The sequence below is a fragment of the Pelophylax lessonae genome (genome assembly GCF_965119305.1).
Source record: "Pelophylax lessonae genome assembly, chromosome: 10".
Lineage (NCBI taxonomy): Eukaryota > Metazoa > Chordata > Amphibia > Anura > Ranidae > Pelophylax > Pelophylax lessonae.
In genome coordinates this window covers 130,809,996-130,833,211 of record NC_138777.1, presented here as the reverse complement: position 1 = coordinate 130,833,211, position 23,216 = coordinate 130,809,996, and the positions used below count along the sequence as shown (strand labels likewise).

At 46.7% G+C, this 23,216-nt stretch overlaps 1 protein-coding gene across 1 annotated transcript in view; it reads right to left on the bottom strand.

Annotated features, from left to right (window-relative positions):
- PYGM (glycogen phosphorylase, muscle associated) overlaps positions 1-23,216 on the bottom strand; it is a 982,083-nt gene that overhangs the window by 46,192 nt on the left and 912,675 nt on the right. The window contains exon 17 of the mRNA XM_082270768.1: positions 15,961-16,168. Coding sequence (XP_082126894.1) covers positions 15,961-16,168 — 208 coding nt within the window. The remainder of the gene's footprint in view (positions 1-15,960; positions 16,169-23,216) is intronic.

Genomic DNA, 23,216 nt, shown 5'->3' with positions numbered 1-23,216 from the left:
CCAATGTAAACTAATATGGCTGCCGCCAACAACGCCATGTGTTCGCAAATTTGGCGGTTAGCGAACAAGCAAAATTTGCCGCGAACCGACCACCGGGCGAACCGCAGGGCCATCTCTATTTGTGTCCTGCAACAATATTGCAACTGGTGTGATAGACAAGTGGCCCCCCAATACCACATATTAAAGTGGGGTGTTATCTGAGTATACTTTGTGTATTTGTGTCCTGCAACAATATTGCCTCTTTTGCTGCGTTAAGTCTGATACACACAGTGCCAAACTCACTCGCCAATTTTTTGAACAACTGGTGTGATAAACCAGTTCCCCCAATATCACACATTGAAGTGGGGTGTTATATAAAATTATACTTTTCTAAGAGTGTATTCTAGTCCTGCAAACATTTGGCCCCTTTTGCCGTGTTAACTGTGATACACACCGTGACAATAATTACTGGCCAATTATTTGTAGAACTGGTGTGATAAACCTGTGGCCCCCCAATACCACAGATTGAAGTGTGGTGTTATCTTTAATACTTTTATAAGTGTATTTGTGTCCTGCAGCGACACTTACTTCTGTATCCTGTGAATGTACCTTCAGCCACAGAATACAACGTTCTTAGCTGTCAGGTAAACCCATGTGGTCTAATTTTTGGGGCCTATACTGGCCGACACATACTTCTGTATCCTGTGAATGCCTAATGTACCTCCAGCCACCAAATACTACGTTCTTTGCTGTCAGGTAAACCCATGTGGTCTAATTTTTGGGGCCTAAACTGGCCGACACATACTTCTGTATCCTGTGAATGCCTAATGTACCTCCAGCCACCAAATACTACGTTCTTAGCTGTCAAGTAAACCCATGTGGGCTAATTTTTGGGGCCTATACTGGCCAACACTTACTTATGTATCCTGTGAATGCCTAATGTACCTTCAGCCACAGAATACAACATTCCTAGCTGTCAGGTAAACCCGTGTGGGCTAATTTTTGGGGCCTATACTGGTCGACACTTACTTCAGTATCCTGTGAATGCCTAATGTACCTTCAGCCACAGAATACTACGTTCTTAGCTGTCAGGTAAACACATGTGGGCTAATTTTTGGGACCTGAAATGGCCGACACTTACTTCTTTATCCTGTGAATGCCTCATTTTTCAGACTGGAATTGAAAATCAATGTGTCTGTAAAGGTTCCGCCAAATTGTGGAATGGATGTGAATAGACCCTATATGCATTTGACATGTATTTACCGGCTGCTGTCAGTTCTGGCTGATTTATGAAAAAAAAACATTTTTTTGCTGTAAAAAAAAAAATAATAATAATTTTTAGGGCAACTTGTCCAATCGCAATACTTCTGTTATGACATTGTCCATGTGCTTGGACTATTTGTGCACAGCTAGTAAGTCTTTTGTGGCTGCAAATATGACCCAAAGGTTTTTAAAGATCGCCTCTCATTAAAGTCAATGGGGCCCGTTGCAAACTCGCGGTTTGCAGACTTTTGAGAAAATCCATGGCTGACGTTCGCGAACCGCCCCAGCTGATGTTCGTCCATCACTAACAGACAGCATGGATTCATGAAATACAGAAGTTGTCAAACAAACCTGATTTCTTTTTGAGGAGGTAAGTAAAACCTTGGACAGAGGGGTGGTTTTGGACGTAGTATACTTGGATTTTGCAAAAGTGTTTGACACAGTTCCCCACACATGGCTAATGTGTAAGGTAAAGTCTACTGGCTTGGAAAGATTGGTTTGTAATTGGATAGAAAATTGACTAAAAGATAGAATTCAGAGAGTAGTGGTTAACGATTCTTACTCTGAATGGTCTAAAGTTATCAGTGGTGTATCCCAAGGTTCAGTGTTGGGACCCTTACTTTTTAATATCTTTATAAATGATATAGGGTCTGGGATTAAAAGTAGCATTTCAGTCTTTGCAGATGACTCCAAGCTTTGCAGTGGAATAACTTCTTCACAGGATGTCTCCAACTTACAAGCTGACCTCAATGCACTGTTTTATTGGGCAACTATGCAGCAAAACAGTTTTAATGTTGATAAATGTAAAGTTATGCACTTGGGGGCTAAGAATATGCATGCATCATGCATACTAGGTGGAGTAGAACTGGGGGAATCCATACCGGAGAAGGATCTGGGTGTTCTGGTAGATCATAAGCTTAATAATAGAATGCAATGCCAAGCTGCTGGTTCCAAAGCAAGCAAAGTCCTTTCTTTTATTAACAGAGGCATGGACTCCAGAGAGAGAGATATAAGTTTGCCCTTGTAGAGATCATTAGTAAGACCTCATCTGGAATATACAGTTCAGTTTTGGGCACCAGTTCTTAAAAAGGATTTTGGGGAACTGGAGAAAGTGTAGAGAAGGGCAACCAAACTGATAAGAGGCATGGATGACCTCAGCTATGAGAAAAGATTAGAGGAACTGAATTTATTCTCTCTTGAGAAGAGGACATTAAGGGGGGATATGATAAATACATAAGGGGTCCATATAGTGAACTTGGTGTTGAGTTGTTCACTTTAAGGTCAACACAGAGGACAAGGGGGCACTCTTTATGTCTAGAGGAAAACAGATTTTGTCTCCAAATATGGAAAGGTTTCTTCACCGTAAGAGCTGTGAAAATGTGGAATAGACTCCCTCCAGAGGTGGTTCTGGCTAGCTCACTAGATTACTTTAAAAAAGGCATGGATTCTTTCCTAGGTGTACATAATATAAATGGGTACTAAAAATTTTTTTAGGTAAAGTTGATCCAGCGAATATCCAAATGCGTGGGTATAGGATTGTGTATACTGGATTGTATGGTTGGGTTTTCAATACTTTTTTTTTTTTTGGTTGAACCGGATAGACTTGTGCCTTTTTTTTTTAACCTGACTAACTATGTAACTATATGATCCCTGTCCTCTACCTCCCCAGCCGTGATCCCAGACCTCTGCCTCCCCAGCCGTGATCCCTGTCCTCTGCCTCCCCAGCCGTGATCCCGGTCCTCTGCCTCCCCAGCCGTGATCCCGGTCCTCAGCCTCCCCAGCCGTGATTCCAGACCTCTGCCTCTCCAGCCGTGATCCAAGTTCTCTTCCTCCCCAGCCGTGATCCCAGACCTCTGCCTCTCCAGCCATGATCCAAGTCCTCTGCCTCCCCAGCCGTGATTCCTGTCCTCTGCCTCTCCAGCCGTGATCCCTGTCCTCTGCCTCTCCAGCCATGATCCCTTGTCCTCTGCAACCCCAGCCATGATCCCAGACCTCTTCCTTTCCAGCGGTGATCACTGTCCTGCTGATCCCCAATGGTGAGCCCTTCTCCAGGAGTGATTTCCATCCTTTCCCCCTTAGCAGTGATCCCAATCCTCTTCCCTACCAGCAGTTACCCCTGTCCTCTGCCCTGCTAATACTGACCGCTGTCCTACACCCTGCTTACCTCTGTCCACAGCTTGTCCCCTGCTGACCTTCCATTCTTTGCCATGTTGACTTCTGCCTCTCCAGCTATGAACCCAGACCTCTGGCTCTCCAGCAGTGAACCCAGACCTCTGGCTCCCCAGCCATGATCCCAAACCTTTGCCTCCCCAGCCGTGATCCCAGACCTCTGCCTCTCCAGCTGTGATCCCAGACCTCTGCCTCCCCAGCCGTGATCCCAGACCTCTGCCTCCCCAGCCGTGATCCCAGACCTCTGCCTCTCCAGCCATGATCCAAGTCCTCTTCCTCCCCAGCCGTGATTCCTGTCCTCTGCCTCCCCAGCCGTGATTCCAGACCTCTTCCTTTCCAGCGGTGATCACTGTCCTGCTGACCCCCCAATGGTGAGCCCTCTTCCCTCTGCTTCTCCAGTAGTAATTTCCATCCTCTCCCTCTCCAGCAGTGATCCCCATCCTCTTCCCTACCAGCGGTTACCCCTGTCCTCTGCCCTGCTAATACTGACCTCTGTCCTACACCCTGCTTACCTCTGTCCACAGCTTGTCCCCTGCTGACCTTCCATTCTTTGCCATGTTGACTTCTGCCTCTCCAGCTGTGAACCCAGACCTCTGGCTCTCCAGCAGTGAACCCAGACCTCTGGCTCCCCAGCCATGATCCCAGACCTCTGCCTCCCCAGCCATGATCCCAGATCTCTGCCTCTCCAGCTGTGATCCCTGTCCTCTTCCTCCCCAGCCGTGATCCCTGTCCTCTGCCTCCCCAGCCGTGATCTCAGTCCTCTGTCTCTCCAGCCATGATCCAAGTCCTCTTCCTCCCCAGCCGTGATTCCTGTCCTCTGCCTCCCCAGCCGTGATCCCTGTCCTCTGCCTCCCCAGCCGTGATCTCGGTCCTCTGCCTCTCAAGCCGTGATCCCAGACCTCTGCCTCTCCAACCATGATCAAAGTCCTCTTCCTCCCCAGCCGTGATCCCGGTCCTCTGCCTCCCCAGCCGTGATCCCGGTCCTCTGCCTCCCCAGCCGTGATCCGGTCCTCTGCCTCTCTAGCTGTGATCTCGGTCCTCTGCCTCTCCACCCGTGATCCCAGATCTCTGCCTCTCCAGCTGGGATTTCTGTCCTCTGCCTCCCCATCCGTGATTCCTGTCCTCTGCCTCCCCATCCGTGATCCTGGTCCTCTGTCTCTCCAGCCGTGATCCCAGTCCCCTGCCTCTCCTGCCGTGATCCAAGACCTCTTCCTTTCCAGCGGTGATCACTGTCCTGCTGATCCCCAATGGTGAGCCCTTCTCCAGGAGTGATTTCCATCCTTTCCCCCTTAGCAGTGATCCCAATCCTCTTCCCTACCAGCAGTTACCCCTGTCCTCTGCCCTGCTAATACTGACCGCTGTCCTACACCCTGCTTACCTCTGTCCACAGCTTGTCCCCTGCTGACCTTCCATTCTTTGCCATGTTGACTTCTGCCTCTCCAGCTATGAACCCAGACCTCTGGCTCTCCAGCAGTGAACCCAGACCTCTGGCTCCCCAGCCATGATCCCAAACCTTTGCCTCCCCAGCCGTGATCCCAGACCTCTGCCTCTCCAGCTGTGATCCCAGACCTCTGCCTCCCCAGCCGTGATCCCAGACCTCTGCCTCCCCAGCCGTGATCCCAGACCTCTGCCTCTCCAGCCATGATCCAAGTCCTCTTCCTCCCCAGCCGTGATTCCTGTCCTCTGCCTCCCCAGCCGTGATTCCAGACCTCTTCCTTTCCAGCGGTGATCACTGTCCTGCTGACCCCCCAATGGTGAGCCCTCTTCCCTCTGCTTCTCCAGTAGTAATTTCCATCCTCTCCCTCTCCAGCAGTGATCCCCATCCTCTTCCCTACCAGCGGTTACCCCTGTCCTCTGCCCTGCTAATACTGACCTCTGTCCTACACCCTGCTTACCTCTGTCCACAGCTTGTCCCCTGCTGACCTTCCATTCTTTGCCATGTTGACTTCTGCCTCTCCAGCTGTGAACCCAGACCTCTGGCTCTCCAGCAGTGAACCCAGACCTCTGGCTCCCCAGCCATGATCCCAGACCTCTGCCTCCCCAGCCATGATCCCAGATCTCTGCCTCTCCAGCTGTGATCCCTGTCCTCTTCCTCCCCAGCCGTGATCCCTGTCCTCTGCCTCCCCAGCCGTGATCTCAGTCCTCTGTCTCTCCAGCCATGATCCAAGTCCTCTTCCTCCCCAGCCGTGATTCCTGTCCGCTGCCTCCCCAGCCGTGATCCCTGTCCTCTGCCTCCCCAGCCGTGATCTCGGTCCTCTGCCTCTCAAGCCGTGATCCCAGACCTCTGCCTCTCCAACCATGATCAAAGTCCTCTTCCTCCCCAGCCGTGATCCCGGTCCTCTGCCTCCCCAGCCGTGATCCCGGTCCTCTGCCTCCCCAGCCGTGATCCGGTCCTCTGCCTCTCTAGCTGTGATCTCGGTCCTCTGCCTCTCCACCCGTGATCCCAGATCTCTGCCTCTCCAGCTGGGATTTCTGTCCTCTGCCTCCCCATCCGTGATTCCTGTCCTCTGCCTCCCCATCCGTGATCCTGGTCCTCTGTCTCTCCAGCCGTGATCCCAGTCCCCTGCCTCTCCTGCCGTGATCCAAGACCTTTGCCTCTCCAGCCGTAATCCCAGACCTCTGCCCCCCCCAGCCGTGATGCCTATCCTCTGCCTCCCCAGCCATGATCCATATCCTCTGCCTCCCCAGCCATGATCCCTGTCCTCTGCCTCTCTAGTCATGATCCCTGTCCTCCTCCTTTCCAGCGGTGATCACTGCCCTGCTGACCCCCCAATGGTGAGCCCTTCCCTCTGCTTCTCCAGCAGTGATTTCCGTCCTCTCCCTCTCTAGCCGTGATCCCCATCCTCTTCCCTGCCAGCGATTACCCCTGTCCTCTGCCCTGCTAATACTGACCCCTGTCCTACACCCTGCTTACCTCTGTCCACAGCTTGTCCCCTGCTGACCTTCCATTTTTTGCCATGTTGACTTCTGCCTCTCCAGCCGTGAAACCAGACCTCTGGCTCTCCAGCAGTGAACCCAGACCTCTGGCTCTCTAGCCGTGATCCCAGACCTCTGCCTCTCTAGCCGTGATCCCAGACCTCTGCATCCCCAGCCGTGATCCCAGACCTCTGCCTCTCTAGCCGTGATCCCAGACCTCTGCCTCTCCAGCCATTATTGCAGACCTCTGCCTCTCCAGCCGTGATCCCAGACCTCTGCCTCTCCAGCAGTGATCCCAGACCTCTGCCTCTCCAGCCGTGATAGAAACATAGAAACATAGAATGTGTCGGCAGATAAGAACCATTTGGCCCATCTAGTCTGCCCAATATATCTGAATCCTATGAATAGTCCCTGGCCCTATCTTATATGAAGGATAGCCTTATGCCTATCCCATGCATGCTTAAACTCCCTCACTGTATTTGCAGCTACCACTTCTGCAGGAAGGTTATTCCATGCATCCACTACTCTCTCAGTAAAGTAATACTTCCAGCGGTGATCACTGCCCTGCTGACCCCCCAATGGTAAGCCCTTCCCTCTGCTTCTCCAGCAGTGATTTCCGTCCTCTCCCTCTCTAGCCGTGATCCCCATCCTCTTCCCTGCCAGCGATTACCCCTGTCCTCTGCCCTGCTAATACTGACCCATGTCCTACACCCTGCTTACCTCTGTCCACAGCTTGTCCCCTGCTGACCTTCCATTTTTTGCCATGTTGACTTCTGCCTCTCCAGCCGTGAAACCAGACCTCTGGCTCTCCAGCAGTGAACCCAGACCTCTGGCTCTCTAGCCGTGATCCCAGACCTCTGCCTTTCTAGCCGTGATCCCAGACCTCTGCATCCCCAGCCGTGATCCCAGACCTCTGCCTCTCCAGCCGTGATCCCAGACCTCTGCCTCTCCAGCCATTATCCCAGACCTCTGCCTCTCCAGCCGTGATCTCAGACCTCTGCCTCTCCAGCAGTGATCCCAGACCTCTGCCTCTCCAGCCGTGATAGAAACATAGAAACATAGAATGTGTCGGCAGATAAGAACCATTTGGCCCATCTAGTCTGCCCAATATATCTGAATCCTATGAATAGTCCCTGGCCCTATCTTATATGAAGGATAGCCTTATGCCTATCCCATGCATGCTTAAACTCCCTCACTGTATTTGCAGCTACCACTTCTGCAGGAAGGTTATTCCATGCATCCACTACTCTCTCAGTAAAGTAATACTTCCTCATATTACTTTTAAACCTTTGCCCCTCTAATTTAAAACTGTGTCCTCTTGTGGTAGTTTTTCTTCTTTTAAATATGCTCTCCTCCTTTACCGAGTTGATTCCCTTTATGTATTTAAAAGTTTCTATCATATCCCCTCTGTCTCTTCTTTCTTCCAAGCTATACATGTTAAGGTCCTTTAACCTTTCCTGGTAAGTTTTTTCCTGCAATCCATGTACTAGTTTAGTAGCTCTTCTCTGAACTCTCTCTAGAGTATCTATATCCTTCTGGAGATATGGCCTCCAGTACTGCGCACAATACTCCAAGTGAGGTCTCACCAGTGTTCTGTACAGCGGCATAAGCACTTCTCTCTTTCTACTGCTTATACCTCTCCCTATACATCCAAGCATTCTGCTGGCATTTCGTGCTGCTCTATTACATTGTCTTCCCACCTTTAAGTCTTCTGAAATAATTACTCCTAAATCTCTTTCCTCAGATACTCAGGTCAGGACTGTGTCAAATATTCTATATTCTGCCCTTGGGTTTTTACGCCCCAGGTGCATTATCTTGCACTTATCCACATTAAATTTCAGTTGCCAGAGTTCTGACCATTCTTCTAGTTTTCCTTTTCCATTTGGCGTTTCCCTCTAGGAACATCAACCCTGTTACATATCTTTGTGTCATCAGCAAAAAGACAAACCTTACCATCGAGGCCTTTTGCAATATCACTTATGAAGATATTAAACAAAATTGGTCCCAGTACAGATCCCTGAGGTACCCCACTGGTAACATGACCTTGTTCTGAATGTTCTCCATTGACTACAACCCTCTGTTGTCTGTCACTCAGCCACTGCCTAATCCACTCAACAATATGGGAGTCCATGCTCAATGACTGCAGTTTATTGATAAGTCTTCTATGTGGGACAGTGTCAAAAGCCTTACTAAAATGTAGATATGCAATGTCTACTGCACCTCCACCGTCTATTATTTTAGTCACCCAGTCAAAAAAATCTATAAGATTTGTTTGACATGATCTCCCTGAAGTAAACCCATGTTGTTTTTCATCTTGCAATCCATGGGATTTAAGATGTTCCACAATCCTATCCTTTAATAGGGTTTCCATTAATTTGCCTACTATTGATGTCAGACTCACTGGTCTATAGTTGCTCGATTCCTCCCTACTACCTTTCTTGTGAATGGGCACGACATTTGCAAATTTCCAATCTTCCGGGACGACTCCTGTTACTAATGATTGGTTAAATAAATCTGTTAATGGTTCTGCCAGCTCACCACTAAGCTCTTTTAATAATTTTGGGTGTATCTCATCAGGACCCTGTGACTTATTTGTCTTCACTTTAGACAGTAATCTTAGAACGTCTTCCTCTGTAAAGACACATGCAATAAACGATTCATTAGTCATCCTTTCAAGTGGAGGTCCTTCTCCTTCTTTTTCTTCTGTAAAAACTGAACAGAAGTATTCATTAAGGCAGTCGGCTAGCCCTTTATTCTCTTCTACATACCTTCCGTCCTTTGTTTTTAATTTAGTTATTCCTTGTTTTAATTTCCTTTTTTCATTTATATATCTGAAGAATGTCTTATCCCCCTTTTTCATAGACTGAGCTGGTTTTTCTTCTGCCTGCGCTTTAGAAGTTCTTATAACTTGCTTGGCCTCTTTCTTCCTAATCTTGTAGATTTCCTTATCTTCATTGCTCTGGGTTTTTTTTATAATTACAAAATGCTAGCTTTTTATTTTTAATGATTTGGGCCACTTCTGCTGAGTACCACAGTGGTCTCTTCCTTTTTTTGCTTTTACTGGGTCTAATGCAATTTTCTGTTGCCTTCAATAATGCACCTTTTAAGTAGTCCCATTTCTCCTGGACTCCATGTAATCCGTTCCAGTCTGATAAGGACTCATTTATGACTAATTTCATTTTTGAAAAGTCTGTTTTTCTAAAATCTAAAACTTTTGTTTTTGTGTGGTGTGACTCTTTCACAGTTCTTATATTAAACCACACTGACTGGTGATCCCTAGATCCCAAGGTTTCGCCTACAATGACATCATATACCGAATCCCCATTTGTGAATACCAAATCCAAAATGGCCTCCCTCCGGGTTGGCTCCTCAACCACTTGTTGCAGAGACAACCCCAGTAGGGAATTTAGAATATCTGTACTCCTGGTAGAACTTGCTATTTTGGTTTTCCAGTTTATATCTGAAAGATTGAAATCTCCCATAATGATAACTTCTCCTTTCATTGTCATTTTAGCTATTTCTTCAACTAGTAAAACATTGGTAGTTCATGTGGAGTGATCCCTTAAGTGCCACATCCCAAACTAGTACTTCAAAAAACCTGTATGGTTCCCCTTTGGGTGGGACTTTTTAGGCACTATTACATCAAAAATGCACAATTGTATATATTAAAAAACTTTATTGAAAATTGGTGTACAAAAAGATAAAAGCATAAAGGCAAGCAGATTCATACGTCACATTAACAGTTGAACAACAACCACATGACCCCCGGGTAGTCACCCGACGCGTTTCGGAGTAATGATACACTGCTTCTTCAGGGGTGCCCTAGGAGGATGGTCTGTATGTAATTGATATATAAACAATTGTTATAGACATTAGGCGTCAATCATAGTTGTCATGTTAGGCAGAAAATAAATCTAAAAACACTTACATGGTTCACTGTAATGGTTAAGGAAAATCGCCTGCCTGAATAGGCTAAAAACAGGAAATCAGGATGCCGATGTAAGCCAATTGGGGTGCCGTCTAGAGATTCTGGGTATTACTTTTAGCAAGTAAACGGTAACTCTTGGAGGTAAATTGGTCGAGATTGCTTGCTAGCCAGTCTCACACAGGAGGCTGGGTGGGAGTAGCTGAAACCCCAAATGTGGCAATCCTGCTGGGCAAAAGCCAAATGATTAATGATGTATATCATGTCCAGGAATAAAAGGACAAAAATAGTAAAACATCCACCATGGAGAATCCCTAATAGTGGTTACTGTCGGGTTCTCCCAGAGTGAATGAGAAATCATGATAGCCCAAATACCTTCATTGTCAGCAGAGAGTAGAGAAAAATACATGGAACGTATCTTTGAATGTAGTATAATGTGAAGCTGAAGCTTCAGTAAATAACTATAGGTTCAGAGGATCGGTAGCTAATGTAAAAATAAAAATATCAAAAATACAACATAAAAACTTTTCGCTGAGCAGACAGAAGGCTGTGAAGATGATTGAGCTATCAAGAACACATAGAGAGCTAAATAGTCAAAGTACCTTAGGAGTCCAATTTAACCAGTCAGAAGTTCCAATGGCATAATAGATGTTATCCCATGTTCGGCAAAGGAGCATATGTGTCCGATGCCAGACATGTGGAATATATAGGGAGACAGGTAGTTAGCTGAAAGCGGCCTCAGCTGAAAGGCCATTAAGTCCAGCTGGTTGCCTGTGGGGTTTCCTGGGTCACGTAGGCCAAGACCGCCCCCAACCGGAAGTGATCCGGCGGAAGTGCCTATGCATCCCACCGACACGGTTGTGGACTTCCGTCAGCGTGAGGCGCATGGCGGAGTCCATTGGGCATGCGCCGGGAGGCTCACTATGTGAGCCAGATGGTATGGGCCGATGCCGCAAATGCGGGCGCCACTAGATGGCGTCCGCTTACCGTGCCGGGCTATTCCCAAAGCACGAACAGAGATGTGTAAATCTCTGTAAAGCAAACCCGAAGAAACGTAGAATTGCATGGGAGAAAGTCTCCTATTGTATGGCTGAGGAAGAAAAGGAAGGAAGGAAAGATGAAGGTGAAGGGAAAGAGAGAGGATGAGAAAACATATGAAATATATAAATATATATTTTCAATATTTATATATTTCATATGTTTTCTCATCCTCTCTCTTTCCCTTCACCTTCATCTTTCCTTCCTTTTTCTCTCTTTTTTCTCCCCTTTTTCCTCTCCCCTTCTTCCTTTTTCTCGTTCCCCCCCTATTTCCTGTTCCACTTTTTACCCACATTATCACATCCAGTTAGTGACTACATCATTGAGCTAATACATGTTTTGTTATGTTTTTGCATACAGGAATATCAGCCTGCCTTTGTAGCCAAATTGTGGGAGATAATGTCCGCTCTTTCGGCCTGGTTATAGACATTGAGACTCGTTTTGGACCAATTGTTCTCATACAGATTTTTATTCTCTCAAAATCACACGATATTCCCAAATTATATAGCCTCTCTTCCTCAGCCATACAATAGGAGACTTTCTCCGATGCAATTCTACGTTTCTTCAGGTTTGCTTTACAGAGATTTACACATCTCTGTTCCTGCTTTGGGAATAGCCCGGCACGGTAAGCGGACGCCACCTAGTGGCGCCCGCATTTGCGGCATCGGCCCATACCATCTGGCTCACATAGTGAGCCTCCCGGCACATGCCCAATGGACTCCGCCATGCGCCTCACGCTGACGGAAGTCCACAACCGTGTCGGTGGGACGCATAGGCCAACGTCACTTCCGCCGGATCACTTCCGGTTGGGGGCGGTCTTGGCCTACGTGACCCAGGAAACCCCACAGGCAACCAGCTGGACTTAATGGCCTTTCAGCTGAGGCCGCTTTCAGCTAACTACCTGTCTCCCTATATATTCCACATGTCCGGCATGGGACACATATGTTCCTTTGCCGAACATGGGATAACATCTATTATGCCATTGGAACTTCTGACTGGTTAAATTGGACTCCTAAGGTACTTTGACTATTTAGCTCTCTCTGTGTTCTTGATAGCTCAATCATCTTCACAGCCTTCTGTCTGCTCAGCGAAAAGTTTTTATGTTGTATTTTTGATATTTTCATTTTTACATTAGCTACCGATCCTCTGAACCTATAGTTACTTACTGAAGCTTCAGCTTCACATTATACTACATTCAAAGATACTTTCCATGTATTTTTCTCTACTCTCTGCTGACAATGAAGGTATTTGGGCTATCATGATTTCTCATTCACTCTGGGAGAACCCGACAGTAACCACTATTAGGGATTCTCCATGGTGGATTTTTTACTATTTTTGTCCTTTTATTCCTGGACATGATATACATCATTAATCATTTGGCTTTTGCCCAGCAGGATTGCCACATTTGGGGTTTCAGCTACTCCCACCCAGCCTCCTGCGTGAGACTGGCTAGCAAGCAACTCGACCAATTTACCTCCAAGAGTTACCATTCACTTGCTAAAAGTAATACCCAGAATCTCTAGACGGCACCCCAATTGGCTTACATCGGCATCCTGATTTCCTGTTTTTAGCCTATTCAGGCAGGCGATTTTCCTTAACCATTACAGTGAACCATGTAAATGTTTTTAGATTTATTTTCTGCCTAACATGACAACTATGATTGACGCCTAATGTCTATAACAATTGTTTATATATCAATTACTTACAGACCACCCTCCTAGGGCACCCCTGAAGAAGGAGTGTATCATTACTCTGAAACGCGTCGGGTGACCACCCGGGGGTCATGTGGTTGTTGTTCAACTGTTAATGTGACGTATGAATCTGCTTGCCTTTATGCTTTTATCTTTTTGTACACCAATTTTCAATAAAGTTTTTTAATATATACAATTGTGCATTTTTTATGTAATAGTGCCTAAAAAGTCCCACCCAAAGGGGAACCATACGTTTTTTTCTTCAACTAGTAGATCATCTAGTTCTTTAACTTGACCAGGTGGTCTATATATCACACCTACACGAGTTACTGCATGATTAGCAAACTGCAACGTAACCCAAACTGACTCTATGTTGGCCTCACCAACTTGTATTAGGTTAGATTTAATGCTATCTTTCACATACAGGGCCACTCCTCCTCCTGTCTTGCCTTCTCTGTCTCTTCTGTATAAAGAGTACCCTGGTATGGTTATGTCCCAGTCATTTCTTTCATTAAACCATGTCTCCGTAACAGCCACTAAATCTACATTCTCAGATGCCATTATTGACCCAAGTTCATTGTTTTTTTTATCTAAACTGTGAGCATTTGTAGACAGGACTCTGAGCTTATCATTTCTTAACCTCTGTGCTTCTGACCTGTTCTGGCATGGTTTCGGGGGGCAATTGGACTCTTGTATTTTCACTCTTTTGCCCCCCCTTCCTAGTTTAAATACTCTAGACCTAGTTTAAATACTCTAATCCCAGACCTCTGCCTCTCCATCCTTGATCCCAGACCTCTGCCTCCCCAGCCGTGATCCCTGTCCTCTGCCTCCCCAGCCGTGAACCCAGCCCTCTGCAGCCGTGAACCCAGACCTCTTTCTCTCCAGCCGTGATTCCTGCTCTCTGCCTCCCCAGCTGTGATCCCTGTCCTCTGCCTCCCCAGCTGTGATCCCTGTCGTCTGCCTCCCCAGCTGTGATCCCTGTCCTCTGCTTCCCCAGCAGTGATCCCAGACCTCTGCCTCCCCAGCCGTGATCCCTGTCCTCTGCCTCCCCATCCGTGATCCTAGTCCTCTGCCTCCCCAGCCGTGATCCCTGTCCTCTTCCTCCCCAGCCGTGATCCCGGTCCTCTTCCTCCCCAGCCATGATCCCGGTCCTCTTCCTCCCCAGCCGTGATCCCGGTCCTCTGCCTCCCCAGCCGTGATCCCGGTCCTCTGCCTCCCCAGCCGTGATCCCGGTCCTCTGCCTCCCCAGCCGTGATCCCGGTTCTCTGCCTCCCCAGCCATGATTCCTGTCCTCTTTCTCCCTAGCTGTGATCCCGGTCCCCTGATCCCAGACCTTTGCCTCTCCAGCCGTGATCCCAGACCTCTGCCTCTCCAGCCTTGATCCTAGACTTCTGCCCCCCCCAGCCGTAATCCCTATCCTCTGCCTCCCCAGCCATTATCCCTATCCTCTGCCTCCCCAGCCGTGATCCTAGACCTCTTACCCTCCAGTGGTGAACCCAGACCTCTTTCTCTCCAGCCATGAACCCAGCCCTCTGCAGCCGTGAACCCAGACCTCTGGCTCTCCAGCCTGCTCTCTGCCTCCCCAGCTGTGATCCTGTCCTCTACCTCCCCAGCTGTGATCCCTGTCCTCTTCCTCCCCAGCCGTGATCCCTGTCCTCTTCCTCCCCAGCCGTGATCCCTGTCCTCTTCCTCCCTAGCCGTGATCCTAGACCTCTGACCCTCCAGCCGTGAACCCAGCCCTCTGCAGCCGTGAACCCAGACCTCTGGCTCCTCAGCTGTGATCCCGGTCCTCTGCCTCAAAAGCCTTGATCCCGGTCCTCGGCCTCCCCAGCCATGATTCTTGTCTTCTGCCTCCCCAGCCATGATTCCTGTCCTCTGCCTCCCTAGCCGTGATCCCGGTTCTCTGCCTCTCCAGCCGTGATCCCGGTCTCATGCCTCTCCAGCCATGATCCCAGACCTTTGCCTCTCTAGCCATGATCCCAGAACTCTGCCTCTCCAGCCTTGATCCTAGACCTCTGCCCCCCCAGCCGCGATCCATATCCTCTGCCTCCCCAGCCATGATCCCCATCCTCTGCCTCCCCCGCCGTGATCCCTGTCCTCTACCTCCCCAGCCAGGATCCTTGTCCTCTGCCTTTTCAGCGGTGATCACTGCCCTGCTGACACCCCAATGGTGAGCCCTTCCCTCTGCTTCTCCAGCAGTGATTTCCATCCTCTCCCTCTCCAGCAGTGAACCCCATGCTCTTCCCTGCCAGCGGTCCTACACCCTGCTTACCCGTGTCCACAGCTTGTCCCTTGATGACCTTCCATTCTTTGCCCTGTTGACTCCCTGTACTCTGCCTTGCTGTACTCTGCCCTGCTCTCTCCTGTCCTCTGCCTTGCTGACCCTGTACATTGCCTTAAAAACCAAAAGTCTCTGTACACAAACCTACAAACTGCAGATTCTATTCTCTGCTGATGCCCTGTACACTGCCCTGCTGATCTCCCATCCTCTCCCCCCTGACATTCTTTACTTCACCCCCACATCAGACATGCTAGATCAAGCCCTGAGCCACACAGAGAACAAGTGACAGAACATTTGTTTATGCTATTTTGGTAAGAACATACAACACATGTTCCCTAATATGCAGCAGTGAAATGCAGCAAACGAACATTAACAAGAATGCAGAAAACCAGATGCTATAAAGTCCACTATAAATTAACAAAACTGCATGCATTTGTACAGCACAACGTGTGAATTCACCCTATGAGTTATAGTGGCTCACTAAGTTATTGCTTTGCAAGTCTCAGGTCAACTAGCTACTAACTGCAGATCAGCATTTAGTAGTGTAAATGCAGCAATAGTGACATACTTTTCACTGTTAAATGGTTACATTTTGTTTTGACTTGTGTAAATTTTGCATGTCATCTACTGTGTTATGCTCAGCAATACATTGGAGAAGTTAGGCATTGTGCATTGGCACAAAATAAATACTTTCTTACCCTTCACGGTCAAGATTTTCTACATCAGGCACCCTCATACCAAATATGAAAAGGTTTCCTTCTCCTGCTTCTTCAGCCATCTCTACATTAGCACCATCCATTGTGCCAATTGTAAGAGCCCCATTCAGCATGAACTTCATGTTTCCTGTTCCAGATGCCTCTGTTCCAGCAGTGGAGATCTGCTCAGACAGATCAGCAGCAGGAATTACTGAGGAAAACAAAGGAGCAATTTGTAATTTCAAGTGAAGCATATTTTATATCAAATGTTAGAATAGAAATCGTTTTTTATCTGTTACATTGTAGATACAGTGCTCAACCACTAAACCCAAGTGTCAGGTCATGATATCTCACAAAGATATCTTGTAACTAAAGCTGATCATACACTGATAAAGAAAAATTGCAACCAGCCTCCATTTACGCTATACGGCATTAATGGACAAATTCAGTGGCTGTCAGAAAACCCAAACTGCAGCTGCATCTGAATGGATGCAGCCAGTGTTTTTGCCAGTAATTTTCTGCCCGCCTCATTCAATTTTTCAAATGAGGGATGTCGGGTGGGAGGGGATTGACAGGACCATATACTAAATGAATTTTGGTCAGTTTATCTTGAAATTTATGCAGGGTATAGCCAACTTTAAAAAGAAAAAAAAAAAAAAAAGAATTCTTGACGCCAATTTAGGTCAGGACTGATAGGTCATGCTCTGAATAAAGTCCCAGACATCACCAATAATTTTTTTTACTGGTAATTTCAGAATGTTTAAAACGTTTTTAGTTAACCAGATAGATCTCACTTGGACACCCAATAGTTGTGGAAACTAAAGCATCATCTTAGGCTGGGTTCACACTTAGAATGGATCCGGCTCACAGCAGGGGTCCGGTGCGTCCCTGTTCTTCGTTTCAAGGACGAATCAGGCCTGAATTTTGCCTAACTTCAGACCTGAAACGGAGCTAAAGATGCACAGGACCCCTGTGCAATCTGCTCCACAGCAGCCACAGAGATGTGAGCCAGCTCCATTGAGAGCCGGTCACAATCTCCTGTCATGCGAATTGGATGCAGGGAAACCCATGTTTAATTCGCATAAGTGTGAACACAGCCTAAAGCATCCTTGCTTACAATTATATTTGTAAAGTATCCCAGGACATTCTGAAACCAAATCCCAGGGCTTGATATGCCTAAATTCATCTTAAGCCCTGCCAGGTTTCCTTTTGATGAACCCCCCTAATCAAGGACAGCTATCAGGAGAGGTGTCAGCATAGTCAGTACATTACTAAGGACCAGTACTGTGGGTAGAAGTTGTCAAGAAAAAGAGAGAGTAGCATTAGTCCAGAGAATAAACTTTCAGCCTCTCTGTTCTCAGTAGCTCACCAGTATTTTTCAGAAACTAAGATCACAGGGTCTCAGTGTAAATGTTAAGCCCTCCTAACCCTTTTACTACTACAGCGAGAAAGTGGTCAAAGAGGTGGCATAATAGTAAGTAAAAAGAAAACAAGAACTATAGTAGCAATAATAGGGATCATTACAATATGTTTATGACACGATCCTTAATACTTTTGCACAATGATAATAATACAAAAAAACCTTATGGACTATGCAATTATGTAACACATTTATTCAGTAACTCTAATTATTCAAACAGTTATTTAAGAACCACAAACGGCTGTCATTTTCAAGCTGGGAAGAAACTCTGGGGTTTTACTGTGTTAGGTATATAGGGTTAATTTTCATCTGGCTGGGATGACCAGAACCTTAGAAGGTAATAAAACTATGCAAATAAGACAGCTAAACAAACTGCTCTCACTGTAAATCCTACAAAAGGACTCTAACTACCAACAAGAAGGATTTTGAAGTCACCATCTGTACATCTTATATCAGCTCTTGATTGGAAATATTACAAAAGATATAGGGTCAGTGTCAACATTCAACAGCAGCCTTTTTAATACTTAAAGTAGATCTATAGGCTAATTTTTTTTCATTTTGGATAGAGTAAGGGAGGATTAAAACCACTGACAGTATTTTTTTTTTTTTTACATCTGTGTCCCATTGGGGAGATGTCTGTGTCCCATTGGGGAGATCCTGTCTCATAGCCAATACAGGAAGTGAGAGGAAATCTATGCAACCCAAACAGTGCACCCCCTAAAGAGCCGCTGGTGAATTCGGTCCTATCTCCCCCTGGCTAAATGAGCGCAACTGCACTTTCAAAGTAGACAGTCTATATGCCTTTAGTAAATCAGCCCCAATGTGTTTCAGAAATTTCTTTCAAAGGCCTTCTTTGTGTTGGCCACTAAAAGTAATGAAGGAGGGTATGTCCAAGGTGACGCTTGGAGCGGACGCTTGATTATGGAGCTCTGCTGGCCACTGTGTTTATCCTTCTTCCTTGTGCCACACCTTCTTCTTCAAGCTGCATTTCTTTCCATTCCTCAGTAGCACCCAGTGGTGATGACCAAAGGGAAGAGCGTGCCTCTGACTCGCAGTACAGCCTCTTCCATCACTGCCATGGACCCACCGGAAATCCCAGGTGCAGCCAACATTTCTACAGATATGGCCACACAGACGGAGCCACAGCCTTCCTCCCAGCCAGATGTTGCGGATATCTCTGTGATCATGGTGACGTTCTCCACCTGCCAAGCGGCCCTTACTGCAAAGATCGATTATGTGCAGTCTGACATCGGGCTGATTTGGAGGGACCTGGATTCCTTCACTGCAAAGGATTGCCAGCGAGACCATGCAGCTGATCTCCATACATTGAAACATAAAGTGCGCCATCTTGAAACTGGGGCAAAGGATGAAGTGAATAGGAACCGCACAAACAACTTAGGGGGGCAGAAGGTACAGATCTTACCACATTTACCGAAACCCTGCATACCCAGCTCCTACTGTAATGGTCGTGCACATTGGGCACATGAAAAGCTGTATGTAAAAGCCATTTAGTTCAGGTCCCAAGTCCCTACGCCATTTTGTCTTAAGGAGAAAAATAGCTGCAGTGACCTTCCCCCTCCCTTCTTCAGTTTATATAATCAACAACCTCTTAACTGCACGTCCGATACCCTATTGTCAGTACATTAATAGGATTAGCAGAATCTAACTTCAATACACGTCCCAGTACCTCATAAAACTTGCAAGCCTGAGTAGCTAGCTTTTTAACAGGTACCTAGTCTGGTCTCAGACACATCAGTTGTTCAACTGTCGTAAATTGTTTAGCTAGTGGAATGTCCAATACACATTCCTGATTGGCTGGTTATTAGCAAAGACTCAAAAACTTCAGTGTATTTCATAACTCATGAAATAATAGCAGCACAGCCAGAATAAGGACATATTTACCTCTCTCAGGTAATTTGTAGTGTTTTGAGCCCAAACGCCACTACCCTAGGAGTACCGAGAGCAGAACCACCGGCAGCAGAACTGGCCCAATTCCTCTCCTAGATGTTCTGGTCATTCAAAATCTGTCATATCTATATTCAGTCCAAAGGTAATTTAATGCTGGACAATAATATGCAAGTCAAAGATATTGCTACCTATAGAAAACTGTATCTGGGAAATGGTCATAAACATAGTGACATCCCAGCAGCCACACCTGACCGGATGATTGGTCAAGTAATTTCTGTCAACACCCTCCTTACTGACAAGAAAAGGAGGTTGCCCTTGCAGTGGTCAGGTCAGCTCTTGTTTATTAACATCAAACTAAGGAACACCTGTCCAGTTGTATGAGAGCCAATGGACCATCTTGCTTGATTGATTGGATTCTGCTAAACCAGGACATTGTTATGTATTATCACCCTCAACTCCTTTCTATTACTCTGTTGCAATATTGTCTGTTTGTTTCTTTTTAATACCTTTTTTTGTAAATATTGTATTTGCACCATTTTTACGCGCACCGATCCAATGTAAGGAGGAGATCGCGGAACAGTGAGTTACCAATTTAAATTGTCAATTACTGTGTCCAGATTGCCCCACTGAGAGGACCTGTCACCAGCTCATCAGAGTACCTGAGTACCTGTTACCAGCCCAACAGAGTACCCAAGTATCTGTCACTAGCTCATCAGAGTACCTGGAAACATGTCACCAGCTCATTAGAGTATCCGAGTACCTGTCACCAGCTCATCAGACTACCCGAGTACCTGTCAGAAGCTAATCAGAGTACCTGTCTCCAGCTCATCAGAGAACCAGAGTACCTGTCACTAGCTCATCAGAGTACCCAAGTACCTGTCTCCTGCTCATCAGAATACCCGGGTACCTGTCAGCAGCCCATCAGAGTACCTTTCTCCAGCTCATAAGTACCTAACGTGCAGCCCAGCAGTACCTGTCGTGCAGCCCATCACTATCTGTAGTGCAGCCCATCAGTGTCACCCTGTCATACAGCCGCCATGTCCAAAAATGTTTTTACTACTGAAAAGGCATATCAAATCCTAAGCCTGACAGATGAGGGCAGCAGGAAGCTCTCACTGTCCGATTCCAGTTCCGAATCCGGTTCGGAATAAAAGCCCATCAAAAGAAGTACATCCGCGACCGAATCAGAGGAGGAAGCAGTCCATCCTTAAAGAAGACGCTCTGAAACCCAGGCAGCCACCAGCAGTGCCATACACCCCAATGGCCAATCGGCAAATGCCAACTGCTCTAGACCCAAGGAGGAAAGGCCCAGTACAAGCACTGGAATTTCACACCAGACCCAGATAATAAGGGCCCAAACTCATTCTCTAAATGCCTTAGCAAACCCATTGTGGCTGCCTTCTAGCTCAGGGTCAGCTACAATACCCCCATTCACAGCACAGCCAGGTTTACAGGCCAACACGAAAAGTTTTCTTATACAGAAGTTTTTACATTTATTTTTCCCTAAAGAGCTACTTCAAAGCATCGTAGACAAAAGTAATCTTTTTGCCCGACAATACATAGATAACAACCCCAACTTATGCTATGCCAATCCTTTCGATTGGAGAGGCCTAACAGTCGATGAGTTTAGATTGTTTTTGGGCCTTACGATCAACGTAGGGCTTACAAAAAAATCAGATTGAATGCTTTTTGGTCTATTAACCCCATCCACCACATGCCAATTTTTTCAGCTGTCATGTCCAGGTCCCTCTATGATATGATCATGTGCTTACTGCATTTCAGAAATAATTCAAAGTGCCCTCCCGGAGATCATTCCAGCTAAATTATATAAAATTCGCCTCCTAATTGATTTTTTTTTTCTAAGAGGTTTGCTGAACTTTATGTCCCTGACTAGAACATCTCTGTGGACGAATCCCTGGTCCTTTTCAGAGACAGGCTGGGATTCAAGCAGTACATTCCCAGTAAGAGGAAAAGGTATGGTTTGAAGCTCAAGAAGCTCTGTGAAAGCACCACTGGATAGGTGTATGCCTTCCGTGTGTACAAGGGCAGACTGCTAGCTCCAGCCCCGAGTGGCCAACGTACATGGGAATAAGCAAAAAAATGGTCTGGAACCTAACATTCCCACTGTTCCAAAAGGGGCATCACGTTTACATGGACAATTATTATATGAGTTTGCCCTTTTTCAGCCACCTGTACCTTGAGAAAATTTTGGCCTGCGGTACAGCAAAAAAAAAAAACAGGAAGGGCTTCCCACAGCGTCTAGTCACCACAAGGCTACAAAGAAGGGAATCAGCAAGCCTGAGGAACGAGGAAGTGTTGGCCGTGAAGTGGAGGGATAGGAAAGATGTGTACGTCATGTCCACCATCCACGATGACACCTCGGTGGAACTTATTCAAAAGCCTAGGTGTAACCACAACTGCAATAATTTTAAGGGGGGGGGGGTGGATTTTAACAATCAAATTCTGCAGCCCTATCAACATGAAAGTCTCTCTTCTGGTATAAAGAAGTTGCAATTTACTTTTCCCATTTTCCCATTTATAATGCATACATCACCTATCAAACATCGATGGAAATAACCAACAACTTCCTCAAATTTATCAAAGATACTGTCACTGCCCTAATCTACCAGAAAGGATCCCCCCCAGAAACATTTGCTCCGATTGGGTCAGCAGACTGCATGAGCACCATTTTCCTGACAATTTTCCACCATCAGAAACCAGAGAAGATGCCTAAAAAATGTCAGGCGTGCAGCAAAAAAAAAAAAGTTAGAAAAGACACCAGTTTTCATTGTCCCCAATGTCCCTCCCAACCTGGCCTATGCATCGGAGAATGCTTCAGATGTTATCACACTTCCCTAAACTATTAGCTCACATTTCTAGCAGACTGCCATTTCCCCATTTTCAATTTCTGTGCTGATTATATCCCTGCTGCCTCAACCATGTGAACTGACCCTGGCCTGTTATCGGCTATACCTCTGCCCGCCATCTACAGTGTTTATCTGCCATGTTTCTGCCTTTCACAGGAACTGACCTTGGACTATGCTTCTGCCTACTGTCTATTTACCTGCACAGACCTCGGCCTGCTAACCACTTCCCACAAATCGATGTAGCCCTACGTCGGCTGCAAGAAGTGGTTGTACTGGGGTGATGCCTGCAGCTAGAGGCATCTTCCCGGTATAATTTTTTAGAGCCGGCGGTCGGCTTTCAGGTGGTAACAGCTGATGCGGCTGGGGACCTGCTCGGTCGTTACACCCAGCGAGGGGGAGGGGACGCCCCCCCCTCCCGCCACCTTCCGAGCCTCTGCCCGGGTCTCCCGTTCCACCGAGGAGACCCAAGCAACCAGCCAGCACCTCAGCTGGCTGGTTGGAGTCCCAAATGAAGCCGGATTCCGCTTCAATCGGGTCTCTGATGATGTAACCCGGAAGCAGCATTCATGACATCACGTCCGGGTTACTCAGCGGCTAAAGGCGCCGAATTTAAAAAAGTAACAGTATTCAAAAATGCAGTTTTCTGCATTTTGAATACATTGAAGTGCAGTGGAGGGGTCTAGGGTCTTTTAGACCCCCGATCCCTCCATAAAGAGTACCTGGCACTGCTTATTGCTGTCACAGGGGATGTTTACATTTCTTGTGACAGCAATAAAAGGGATCAGATTTTATTTTTTTTTTTTAAAAACCTGTGCGAAAGAAAAGGTGTACGAAGTTGCGCCCGTAAATGAAAGCGCTGTTCAAACCACACATGTGGGGTATCGACATGATCGCCAGAGCGAAAGCAATAATTTAAAAAAAGAGCTACCCTAACTCTAAACTGGCAACCGTTACAATTTTTTAAAGCGTCGCCTATGGAGATTTTTATTGACCATAGTTTGTCGCCATTCTGTGGGTGTGCACAATTTTAAACCGTAACATGTTTGGTATCTATTTACTCAGCG